The following is a 13,823-nucleotide window of genomic DNA, read 5'->3' as shown; positions in this document are numbered from 1 at the left end:
GGCAATGTGATGTCTTCCTCTCTCCCAGCACTCCTTCTTACTCACTCCACCCACTGTGGTTTCCTTACTTGTTCTCAAACTTGACAAGCATTTTTATACCTATTTCCTCTTTTCTCAATGAGTCTGTCTGCCTTTACTTTTATAAATATTAACTGTAAATATTGATTAAAATTTTCTCTTTGGTTTCAAAAATATTAAAGTGGGAAGAAATGCCTTAAAATTAAAAAATAATAATAATTAGATCATTTAATTCTCATCTTTTACAAAACAATGAGGAATGCACTAAATTTCACCAGTAGTTTTGCATGCCTCAGGCATAGTACTGTGATGATCTGGTGGATATACCCAGGGCTAATAAGATTGGATACAGTTGTCTCCTCTGGGTTTTTGAGAAATTTTAGACTGTCCACAAAATAAACTGTAGACTACTTTTTAGATCTTGGAAACATGACCACCCCCCACCACTCCCACCCCTACACCCCTCAGCTGACACTTTTCTGCATATATCATTCTGTCGAGTCCTGGAAACTTCTTATAATTCTGGTGGTTCACTTTTAATTTCATAAGGCTTCCATCTTCTTGTGCCTTGACTAGTGTCTCCTGTCCCTCATCTGTGTGATTTTTCTTTTACTTCATCTTCTGTGTTTCCAGAGTAGTCTCTTCCAACCACTTACTTGCTTAAAACTATTGGAAGGTTTTCTTTTAGTATGGAAATCTATGCCCCCAGGAATACCATATCTGGCATCTCCTACAATCCTTCTCTACATCCCTACCTGAGATATATTGGATTGCTTATGGTTTCTGAATACAGCATGTCTCTAGCCTCATGCCATTCAACAGAAATATAATATAAAAAATAAATTGTGAAAAAAAAAATTTAAACGCTTGTAGTTGTAGATGGACAGCATACCTTAGTTTGTTTGTTTATTTTTATGTGGTTCTGAAGATCAAACCCAGTCAATCCCTCACACGTGCCAGGAAAGTGCTCTAACACTGAGCTACAACTCCAGACCCTAGTAGAATTATTTTTAATGTCTAACCTATACAAAATATTATTTCAATAGGTAATAAAATATAAAATATATATACTTTTAAAATATAAAATACTAATAAGGTATTCTACCTTTTTTGTTATTGTTTCAGGTCTTCTAAGTTCAGTCCATATTTTACACTCACAGCACGTCTGTGTCCGAACTATCCTTGCTTGAAATGCTCAATATGTGTGACTGGTGTTACTGTGTTGAGTGCTATAGTTCTGGGTCTTGGTCAGCACTGTTTAGTCTTGATTATTCCCAGGACTCATCTTGAACATTATTCTTCCTACTATCTATCCAATGAGAATGAGGTCTAAGTTACATTTGTTATTTTGACTTTAAAAAAAAAAAAAAAATTGAATCTCCCAAACTCCCAAAGATTCAATTTGTGTTGTGGCCAGCATCAAGTATACACTAGGGGCTCCTAGTTCATCAGAGGGAAAATTATACCAAGCCTGTTAGAAATGTTTTATATTTATAATAAATTAGTAGAGGGTAGAGTTATGAAATGTCTTCCTTTAAGCAGCACATTGGCACTTTTTAATATGTATCCAAGAATTATATTTATATCTTGGTCATTTTTAAACTAACAAGTAAGTGACTTGCAGACAGGCACAGAAATTATGTTTTTAAAGGAAGTTTTAATAATGCAGTTTGGAGTTTAACTGATTTTTGAGGATTGCTGTTCTGTTGGAGAATTGATTTTTTTAAGTATATTTAAGTACATTTTTAGGGTTAATAGTATATAGTATTTATTATTTTTAGAACTCACTGAAAGCTCTAAAGTGAAATAACGTTTGAGTATGGCTTGTAAGGGACTAAAAGTTTCACATAGCAAAAAGTATCTTAAGATTCTTGGTTGTGGCGGATTATTCTTGAAGGCTAAGTTTTTAAAACATGAAGTGGAACTTAGAACATGCATGTAACATTATTTTTATGCTATATGTGTCTGCATTCAAGTTGATCTCCATACTTCCTTTGCCCTTCTATGCTGAAAGTATTTCTCATGACCATTTCTTGGCCAAACATGTAAATTGCCCTCTAAATTTTTCTTGGAGGGATACCTGGGATTTTCCTAAAATTAATGTAAGTATTTCTTTTTGGATATATGGAATTATCCAAAAGCACTATTTCACATTTGTAGGATGCTGATAAGAATATTGAGGAAAAGTAACTTTGGAGAATCCTATGTGAAACAGATTTCTTTTTTCTGGAACTTCCTGACTCTTCCATATATACATTTGTTATCAAAAGAGTAGAGAGGCATAAGAATATCATTGTTTTCCAACAGCCGTGGAACCAATCGATTTGCTTTAATTGTTTTTAGTTTTGCAAATACTCATGGATTTTATCTCCTGGTATGGCTCTAAACAATTGACAACACACTATGCTGAGTGAAATACCGAATATGCATATGCTAAATTTCTTTTTGTTTCCTGTACAGAAGATCAAATGAAATCTCATCTGTTCAGATATCCTTGGAAACCTGAACAGCAAAGTGTTCAGAAGTCAAATATATTCATTCATTTATGCTGTACATACTTAATGAGCAGACATGTATACAAGATAGGTATCACTATGCCAGGCCTTCATTTGGTAATAAAAAGGGGGGGATATTAACTTTTATTTATATATATATATATATATATATATATATATATATATATATATATATGAGAGAGATACAGAAAAAATGAGTTCCACATTCAGAGCAGTAGAGTGAAAATGGAAAATTTTTAAATCTTCAAAATATACACTATGATATGTTACTTGAAAGCTTTCTGTTACTGCAACAAAACATTGTCTGCTGAGAAATATAGATACTCTTAATGTCATTGTTTTTCCCCCAGATCTATAGTAGCCTATTGAAATAAAATTCCCACATGGTATTCATGATTGCATTCTCTCTGTATAGTCTTTCCTCAGTATCTCTTTGTCGCTATATCTTCAGTCAAGAATACCCTATATACTTAAATAATGACTGTGTTCAAGCTCAACCACATACTCCCACCCCCTACCCCACCATGTAGGCTCCAGTAGAGGATAAAAGTTCAAATCTGGGAAATGTATGAAGGAGTCTAGAAAATGGGAAAGTTTTGCCAGATCTGATGGATTGAAAGGATGAGAATGAATTGAGTTTGCTGATGAAAAGTCAACTCTTAAGTCCAGGCTGGATCAGGAAGAAAAGGAAAAAGAGCAGATAGGCTGCAAGAGAAAGTTAAAGGAACCAATAATTTATTTTGAAGGAACAGAACCTTTTTATGTTACTTCATTTATTATAAAGAAAATAGAAATTATTGAGTATTGAAAAGAAATTGATTTAGAGTCAGTTTGCCTGGGTGTCTTCCCAGCTTTTCTGCTTTCTAGCTGTGTGACCAAGGTCAAACATTATACTTTCTCTAAGCCTTGGTTTACTAATCTGTCAGTTGGATATAATAATAGTATTTACCTCTTCTAGTTCTCTGATTAGAGTAGGTAATCTGTATAAAAGGCATGTAAAGTGTATTTGCTACTATTTATGTATTTACTACAAGTAAGAAACACTCAAATGGTAACTGGAATCACCAGTCATTATTGTTCCTATCCCTTAGGAAGTTTGGGGGAATGAAGTCTGTTTTCTCTGATATATAAAAGCAAGACCTATCTGTTATCATGTTGATCTGACCACCAACATCCCTGGCACAAAGTATAGTATCATAGAGAGTGCTAGAATCAAATAGGACCTGGGTTTGAATCCTAATTCACTACTTCTTGAGGGTGAAATTGGGAAATTATGTAATCTTACTGCCTGCGTTCTTTATCATAAAGTAGGAATAATAATAATAACCTGCTTTTTAGGGAGTCATGAAATGAATATCAGTCAATACATTATAAGTATTACCAAACCTATTTCCAGACTCGTTCTTTTGGCTTTATTTTATTACTCTGGTATCACTTGTATGAATGACCTTCTTCTCCTTAGTCTTCTTACTACTTCTCTTGGTTTTCTTACTTAGAAGTCTTATAGTGTTATAACATCTCCTATCCTGGCCAGGTGCAGTGGCACATGCCTGTAATCCCACCAGCTTGGGAGGCTAAGACAGGAAGATCGAGAGTTCAAAGCTGGCCTCAGCAAAAGTGAGATGCTAAGCAACTCAGTGAGAAGACACTGTCTGTAAATAAAATACAAATAGGTGGCAGTAGCCCATGGGAAGATGAACTCTCCCTGTTTTGTTTACCCCTTTTCTTTGGCTGTATTTGATTACAGTATAAGATGTTATTTTTTGTTTTTTTTTTTTTTAAGAGAGAATTTTTTAATTTTTTTTTTTTAGTTTTTTTTTTTTTTTAGTTTTCGGCAGACACAACATTTTTATTTGTATATGGTGCTGAGGATCGAACCCAGCGCCCGCGCGCATGCCAGGCAAGCGCGCTACCCCTTGAGCCACATCCCCGTGTGTGTGTGTGTGTGTGTGTGTGTGTGTGTGTGTGTGTGTGTGTGTTAATAGTATTCCTACGCTTTACAATGGGACTAGCTGATATTTTTATTTGGTGGTAAAAAGGGGTGAGGTTTATCCTCTGAAATACTGTAGTAATGGCAATCTCTTTTGAAAAACGTTCAGTGATCTTGCTACTCTGTTAGGTTTGCCTAATCATTTTAGAAAGTGCCATCTGCTTGTTACTATTTAAAAGATTTTTAGTAAGAATGAAAAATTTAGGTTAAAAATGAAGTTGTACAGTAATGTACATAAAATGAAAATGTGCTGCAAAAGTGACATTATATTAAAATCTCCTAAAAACATAAAGTTTGACATTTAGAATAACTAAAATTATTTTTCTTCTTCAGCTTCCAGCTGATCTTACCAAGATGCACCTCACAGACAACCCTCATCCACAGGTGACTCATGTGTCTTCTAGTCAGTCTGGTTGTAGCATTGCCAGTGATTCTGGGAGCAGCAGTTTATCTGATATCTATCAGGTAATATCTTAGGATTATGTGCTGTGCATATAGCGTTTTTATTCTGCAAAATACTCTGTGCCTATGCCTTAGATGGTCATGTATCTTTTAATTAGAATATGAAATTCAAGCATAAGGTCTTTGCAAAAGTATGTTTTATATACTGTTTCAAATTCATAAGTCTAATTAAGAAGATGATCTATATTTTGAGAAGGATTTAGTATAGTTCAGTAATATATGACTGTAGCATTCTCTCTCATTTTTTTTTTAATCCAGGCAAATCTATCTTAATATATAATGCTTTGGTTAAAAAAGAAAGTAAGAAACGTTTTTTGAAACCCCTGAACTCAAACTTATAAAAAGGTTGATATTTAGTTGTATAAGTCTATTAACTATAAGTCATGAAGAAATTTACAGTTGTTTATGAATTGTAAAGACTATTATTATATAACATGAATTACATAGTAAATTTGCAGACTTTCCCATTCTTTTAAAACCCCAATAGAAACTTTTAAACTTACTGAGATTTTCAGTGATTGTGTAATAGAAAGAGGGGCTCTGGAAAGATCCATAAACAGAATCCTCACAAAACCCTGCTGAGGTTAAATCCAAATTAGGTTCAAGTCAGTGCAGTGTTTCATGATCCTGATAGTGGAATGTCTGTGAGATTTTATTTAATGTAAGATGTTAGGAACAGTTCTCAAGGTATGAGTTTTTATGTCCTGAAGTCCAGTGGTGGTTGATGTCATAGATTATAGAACATAAAACATAAAACACTTCTAATAAAATAAGTAGAGGATTCATGGTATTCATGGTTAGTTTATTTGAAATTTCAGATGTACTATATAGGGCTGAGTACTAGAAATTGAATGTGAGCCACATATTTAATTTTGAAATTTCTAATAACCATATAAAAAGGGAAACAAGTAAAATTTAATTTTTATAATGTATTTTATTTAGCATAGTATATCCAAATGTTATGACTCCAACATAAAATCAGTTTTAACATTATGAATTATTTTGTGTTCTTTTTTTCATGCTAAGTTTTCAGAAGACAGTTTAATTTTAACTTATAGCACATCTCAGTTCAGACTAGCCAGAGTTTAAGTGCCTAGTAGTCACATGTTACTAGTGGCCACCCATAATACTGATCTGTAGAAATTAAATCATTTGTAGTCTGAAGGAAATATTTTAGACTGCGCTTTTATGGAGTTACCCAGATTGAGATATTTTAGGAAAATCAGCTTTCCTCTATGGAGAGAAGTTTGTAGGCAGAAAAAGCTTGCATTTTTTGGTTTCTGTCTGGCTTTTCTCAACAAAGGTCATTTCTGTGGCCATCCACACCTTACTGTTTGCCTTTTATAGTGAACAGGAGAAATAATTTAAAAAAAAAAAAAAAAAGGTGGGGGAGACTTAGAATAATGCAATGGCTCTGGGGCCACTTACTGTGTTTGTGTAGTTGTGGGACTCAACACATTCTACCTCTCCCAAAAGAAGTATCTTGTTAAAGAATTAAGAGTCCTTGCACAAACCACACACCCCAAAAAATGATAGTAGAGCTCTGGCTTCTCTAGTTTCTTGTGTTTTTCCAGGGAGGGAAACCCTGAGGAGAATTAATCAAGTTCAAGGATGCAGCTTTAAATTACTCTCAGGATAAGTTAGTGGAAATATCTAGACCTTGCTAAGAGGCACTGTACTTTGAATTGTGGTGGTAACAAATTATAGGAACCTTGTTTCCCTGGGACAATCCATTTCTAGTCTTGATTAGCTTTTTGGAGCAAGGAGTCCTGGTAGTTGTGACAAAAGGGACAAAAGGACAGTATAGAGATTGAGATTCAAGGTCAGATGTAAAAGCCGGTATTTTATTTTGAGTTAGAAAATGGGCTATCTACAACTAGTATCTTTGCAAATATGCTGGAGGAGCACTGCACTTACATTTGCATCTACAGATTACCCACCTAGCTGGCCAATCTGAGGCTGGACTGAAGTACACTTGGTAGTTTTGTTTGGACTCTTATATTTCAGGATAATGCCTGTTTGTGTTACTGCCCTGCTTCCAACCTTTGATGTATCTTCTTCTTTCTCAGTAATACTTTGTGGGGTTTTTTTTGTTGTTGTTGTTGTTGTTGTTCTTGTTCTTGTTTTTTTCTTTCTTTCTTTTTGTACTAAGGTTTGAACTGAACCTGGGGTTTGTTACCACAGAGCCACGTCTCCAGCCCCTTTTATTTTGAGCCAAGGTATCATTCAGTTGCTTAGGGGCTACGAAGTGGATCAGAATTCAGGGAACAACACATTCCCCAATAAAAATGGGGACTAAAAGGAGAATATCTTACATTATATAAAAATAAAAGAAACATTTTTTAACCACTATGTGATGTTAAACAGGGTGTGCAAAGCAGGGTGGCAGAGGCAGGGTTTTCTCATTGGAGAAGTGGGGATTTTGGTTTTGGTGGGGTTTTTTTGTTTTTGTTTTTTTTAAATATGAAATGGAGGCTCAGGGTAAAATGGAGTTTGTCTGGTCAAGGCACATATAGTTTGGCCCCTAATAGTGCTAATTTAAAATGCAAAAATGTAAAATCTTTAAGAGTAGCCAAAGAAAGTAAAAATTCTCAAACTGTTACACTCAGGGCACTACTGAAAGAAATGCCATAAAGGTTAAAACAAACAAGTAAACATATAAAAACAGAAGGGAACAAAAAACCACTACAAATCTAAAAAATACACACATCTATATACTTATATATATTTCTATACATAGAATGTACACTGAATTCAAGAGCATCAATTGACATCATTACCAGTGTTTTCTTACTGGTGGTAGGTTTGTGGGTAGTTTTTATTATGTTTCGTAAGCGAACATTATTATTTCTGTTTTTGACAAATCTTAAGGAGGATATAAAGAGTGTATTGTTAAAAATAAAAGTTGAAAAAATGTGAGAAAAGAGAAAGGATTAATTACTAAAGGGTAAAAGGAATTAAAAGCAAATCAGAATGATAAAATGTGCTTCTGAAAAATGCAGGATTTCTAGACCTATAATTTTTTAAAACCCTTGGATTAGGTTAGTAATAGCAGTGAACCAAATTGTGTATGTTGTGTGCGTGCACATGTATTTCCAACCAGATCCTTGGGAATAAAGCAAAGAGAGGAAGAGTTAAATATCAGTACTCGTCTCTTGGTCTTTCCCTTGACCTCAGACTACATTAGCAATACTTAGAAAACTGAATATACTTGATTACAAGTGTGTATTGCCAGTACCTTAAACAGCAATAGTTTAATTGTCTGGAGCACCTAACAGTAACTCTTAGCAGGAAAACTGTTTATACCATTTTATATTGCCAAATACGTGCTAAAAATCTGTGCATTTCCACTGAGCTACATCCCTAGCATCCTATTCATTTCCTTCTTCAGAGTTTTTATGTCTTATTATTTAAAAATAGAAACTCTTGGCTCTCAGAGAAAGTTATTTACCACAGTTTGGGGGGTGGGATGCAAGGAATTGTTTCAGTGAATATGTTTATAAAATCAGATTAGCTTATAACGTTTGACTGAAAGTAGGTTAGGATATTGGATTATTCTTGGATTAAATATTCTGTGCATTATCAGAGTTCTCTAAAAGAAATGCTTCTTTCTAGATTTCTTTTTCTCTATATCAGTCCTTTTTCAATAGCAGGAAAATTGTGAAATACTGACTCTTGAAGAAAAGAATTTGTCTTTTCATTAACTCATTCTTAAATAGCCTGAGGTACACATTCATTCTCCACCTGTCTTTTCTTAGTTTCTATGTGGAAAATAAATGTATTCCTAAAACTTTGTTATGACAATAACACAATTCCTTAATTTATGACTCTACTGACAGTCTTGTCAGACAAGACTGTCACTTTTCCACAGGTATCTTTTTTTTTTTTTTTTAATTTGTTTGGCTATCCCATTTTTTCAACTCCCATTTAATTTGCAAGAATGTTTGAATCACATCACTTTTATATTTAAAAAGTGTTTAGAGAAGAAACTTTTTAGATCGAATCCATCCCATTTATTGATTCTTGGTTTTAATTCTTGCACTTATAGTAGTCCTATTAAGGAAGTTGGGGCTTTATCCCACATGATGAAGATTAGGGCCTACTTTTTCTTCTATTAGACACCGAGTCTCTGGTTTAATTCCTGGGTCCTTGATCCACTTTTGAGTTGAGTTTTGTGCATGATGAGAGATAGGGATTTAATTTCATTTTGTTGCATATGGATTTCCAATTTTCCTAGGACCATTTGTTGAAGAGGCTATCATTTTTCCAATGCATGTTTTTGGCACCTTTGTCTAATATAAGATAATTGTAGTCTTGTGGGTTAGTCTCTGTATTCTGTATTTTGTACCATTGGTCACCAGTCTTCTTTGGTGCCAATACCATGCCATTTTAGTTACTGTTGCTCAGTAGTATAGTTTAAGATCTGGTATAGTGATGCCACCTGCTTCACTCTTCCTGCTAAGGATTGCTTTAGGTATTCTGAGTCTCTTATTTTTCCAGATGAATTTCATGTTGCTTTTTCTATTTCTATGAGTAATGCCATTCTTGGGAGCAAATTTTTACCCCATACACATCAGATAGAGCACTAATCTCTAGGGTATGTAAAGAACTGAAAAAGCTAAGCACCAAAAAGAAAAATAAATGACCCAATCAATAAATGGGCCAAGGACCTGAACAGACACTTCTCAGAAGAGGATATACAATCAATCAACAAATTTATGAAAAAATTGCTCATCGTCTCTAGCATTTAGAGAAATACATATCAAAACTACTCTAAGATATCATCTCACTCCAGTCAGAATGGCAGCTGTTATGAAGAAACAGCAATAAATGTTGGTGAGGATGTGAGGGAAAAGGTACACTCATACATTGATGGTGGGACTGCAAATTGGTACAGCCAATGTGGAAAGCAGTATGGAGATTCCTTGGAAAACTGGAAATGTAACCACCATTTGACCCAGCTATTCCCCTCCTTGGTCTATACCCAAAGGACTTAAAGCAGCATATTACAGGGACACAGCCACATCAATGTTCATAGCAGCACAATTCACAATAGCTAAAATGTGGAACCAACCTAGATGCCCTTCAGTAGATGAATGGATAAAAAAAAAATGTGGCATATGTACATAATGGAATATCTCCGCAATAAAAGAGAATAAAATCATGGCATTTGCAGGTAAATTGATGGCATTGGAGTTGATAATGCTAAATGAAGTTAGCCAATTCCAAAAAAACAAATGCCAAATGTTTTCTCTGATATAAGAAGGCTGATTCATGGTGGGGTAGAGAGAGGGAGCATGGGAGGAAAAGATCAACTCTAGATAGGGCAGATGGGGCCGGGCAGGGAGTTAGCAAGGATGGTGGAATATGATGGACATCATTATCCAAAGTATATGTATGAAGACACGAATTGGAGTGAACATACTTTGTATACATTATATACAAGCAGAGATATGAAAAATTGTGCTATATATGTGTAATAAGAATTGTAATGCATTCTGCTATCATTTATTTTTTTTAAATCAATTAAAAAAATAAAAAGTGGGAGCTGGGGATGTGGCTCAAGCAGTAGCGCGCTCGCCTGGCATACGTGTGGCCCAGGTTCGATCCTCAGCACCACATACAAACAAAGATGTTGTGTCCGCCGAAAACTAAAAATATTTTTAAAATAAAGATAAATAAAAAGTGTTTAGTTCCCATCATTACCTGATTTACACTCTTCATTATAAATTCAGACCTTTCATCTCTCACCACAATTTGCAGTTGGGTTTTATATTCCACTATTCCCCTATTTATACATTCTAGATTCAGCTTCATGACAGATGAAAATTTTTGCTTTTTCCTGCACTTGTACTTTGTAGTCATATTTCTCTCATTATATAGCTCTGCCTTGATGACATTTTCATTTTTGTCTCTATCTCCTTGGAATACACAGCAGTTTTTCTCTATGTCATACCACTTTCTCACTATACTTTTTGTTTTTTTAAGTTAATTGTAAACTTGACATTTTGCATTATGAGAGTGAATTTATAGAGAGCAGAGTTGATATCTTACTAACTTATATTTCATGCTTGAGTCAAGCACAGTTTTGGCACTTAGAAATTAATCTAGAATTGTTTTTTTGTTTTGTTTTATTTTGTTCTGTTTTAATGAAAGTAGAAACCAGCCAACATTGGTTCCGAGGAAAATGCAGAATAAATCTGCTAATGTTTTATTATACAGGGCAGAGGAGCCCTTACTTTTCCTGTCTGTCCTGTTACAGAGATTATGAGATGAACCAGCCTACACTATATAATTGTGAAAGATTAATTTCACAGGATTTTTGTCCTGACCGGAAATCCAAAGAGAAACCCTTATATGGGCCAAATGATCCATGAAAGAGGTTAAATAAAATACTAAAAATGAGAATACAGAAAGAAGCAGCATTGAAAGTGCTAACTTTATACTTGCTCTAAATTTGAAAATGTGGTTTTTGCAAGTTTGTATAACTCTCTTAATTTCAACCTGTGATAGCTACATGTTTATCTAGATGTAAACAGGAAAAATATTCTCTGATAGTTCATTTAGGAAAGGCCAAGTCACCAGCAAATTACCTCAGACTGTCTACAACACCAAATTATATGCACACACAGACACATTCATATGACAGAAAAGGAAAAATACAATAATTTTTAATACTTGTATTTTTAGTTCTATCACCAATATACTTTTCCTACCCTGAGCTTATTTTACTTATCATAGTCTTTCTGAGGGCTTACTGTATCCCAGGTGCTAGGATAAAGAGGTTGAAAGGCCGTGTCTTAATCTGCTGTATATTCTACCTTAAAAAAAGTAGAACTCATATGTTTTATACTAGCTCTTGAAATTATCATATTATTCTCTCAAATTCTGTTTATGAATTTAAAAATAAAATTTGGAGAGGAGTTCCCCCCCCTTTAAATTATGAAGTTTTTGTTTTTGTTTTTTGTTTTTACTCATAGTTCACACACTTTATTATTGAGTACACCAGTTCTCCTTATGAGCGTAGTATTTAGTTATAACATGGGATTGTCCCTGTATGATGTTTTCAGGTAGACTAGGTGATTTATAAAACACTGGAATTTATTTTTTAGTTTTAGAAGCTAGAAAGTCGAAGATCAAGTTGCCAAAAGATTTGTCATCTGATCAAACCCTTTTTGTAGTTCATTTGCCATCTCATAAATGCCATCTAACTGTGTCCTCTGGGCTATTTTATTTATCTTATTTTATTTTATTTATTTATTATGGTACTAGGGATTGAACCCAGGGATGCTTTACCATTGAGCTACATCCCAGCCCTTTTTTATTTGGAGACCAGGTCTTATTTAAGTTACTGGGCTGGCCTTGAACTTGCCATCCTCTTGCCCCAGCCTTCTGTATTGGTGGGATTGCAGAACACTACTGTATCCATCTGGCCTTTTTCTTAAGGGTACTAATCTAAACATTCATAGGGTTCCAATGACCTAATCACTTTTTTCATAACTTAATCTCTTCATAGGTCCCACCTTCTAATACTACCATCTTGGGGATAGGGATTTAAACATAAGAATTTTAGGGGCTCTAGGAATATATATACCTCAGTGGTCAAACACTTATGTAGCATGTACATGACCTTGGATTCTACCACTAGCACTATAAACAAAACAAAATAGAACAAAAATTCAAGGTGCCACAGATGTTTAGACCATAGAAGATTGTTGAAGGCCAGTTTATTACTTAATCTTTAAGATCTGAAATTAGGTATTTTGTTTGGATTGTTTACCAGCTATTACTTAAAGCTGTGCAGAAATGTAAATAAGACTCTCATTTGCAAGTATCAGAGCCCTAACTTGAGGTAACAAAAGGATAGTTTATTTACCCACAGAGAAAACAGTGGCAGCTTTAGCCTCAGGGAGCCTGGATACCTGCAAGTGTGTTGGCCTTATTTGTCTGGCTCTTGTCATTTGGCATCCTGTGGCTGGCTTGTTTGTCCTCCCTCTTTTCTCTGGGACACTTGTCACAGGTGCTACTGCTGCACATGTCATGCTCTTTTAAAAAAAATATTTTTAGTTGTAGATGGACACAATATTTCCCTGCCTATGAGTGTGTGTGTGTGTGTGTGTGTGTGTGTGTGTGTGTGTATTTTTTTTTTAGATGTTGATGGACCTTTATTCTGTTTATTTTTATGTGGTGCTGGGGATCAAACCCAGTGCCTCATACATGAGGCAACTAAGCTACAACCCCAGCCCCATATTGTGCTTTTTCTCTGCCTGCATGTTTAATACCTGTTGTTTTGTTGTTCTGTATCTTTCTGTCTCTTTCTGTTTCTGCCTCTTGCTCAGTATCCTCCTTCCCATTCCCCTGCTCCTTCTCTACCTATTGGTTCCATTTTCTCCCATGACAGGCATTTCCTTTTTTTTTTTTTTTTTAAATACACGCCAGCGGAATGTATTAATAACAGGCATTTTCATGTGGCTTTATTAGGCAGTATACTTTGATTTGTCTTCAGGTGAGCAACTAGAGAAGAAAGTATGCTTTACATATAACTCCAATTATTAAAATCCAGAGAAAAATTTCTTTATACCTCAGCTTACATAGTGAGGAAATACAGCACTGTAGCCACTAGAATCTTGAAATTTAAGATGGAAACAGCAGTTGCCAAAAACAGAGCTTCTTCGGGACAGACAATACAGTAAATGTTCAAAACAGGAGATGAGACAAGTAACACATCTTCATTACTTTTTGTGCATTACACTTAATTTATACTTTTGTAAAAATTGCTGGTTCTTTTAGAGATATATGACACAATATTTTACCAAAGTTGTGGTTGTTGAATTCAT

General features: G+C 34.6%; 1 protein-coding gene across 7 annotated transcripts in view; it reads left to right on the top strand.

Moving 5' to 3' along the window:
- Positions 1 to 13,823, top strand: part of Rapgef6 (Rap guanine nucleotide exchange factor 6) — a 214,685-nt gene that overhangs the window by 123,459 nt on the left and 77,403 nt on the right. For all 7 annotated transcript variants that reach the window (XM_076856438.2, XM_076856440.2, XM_076856436.2 and 4 more), the window contains exon 7: positions 4,858 to 4,989. In XM_076856438.2, coding sequence (XP_076712553.2) covers positions 4,858 to 4,989 — 132 coding nt within the window. The remainder of the gene's footprint in view (positions 1 to 4,857; positions 4,990 to 13,823) is intronic.

The sequence above is a fragment of the Callospermophilus lateralis genome, chromosome 5 (genome assembly GCF_048772815.1).
Source record: "Callospermophilus lateralis isolate mCalLat2 chromosome 5, mCalLat2.hap1, whole genome shotgun sequence".
NCBI classification, from domain to species: Eukaryota; Metazoa; Chordata; class Mammalia; order Rodentia; family Sciuridae; genus Callospermophilus; species Callospermophilus lateralis.
Note: the sequence above shows the minus strand (reverse complement) of the source record. Positions and strands in the feature narration are given on the sequence as shown.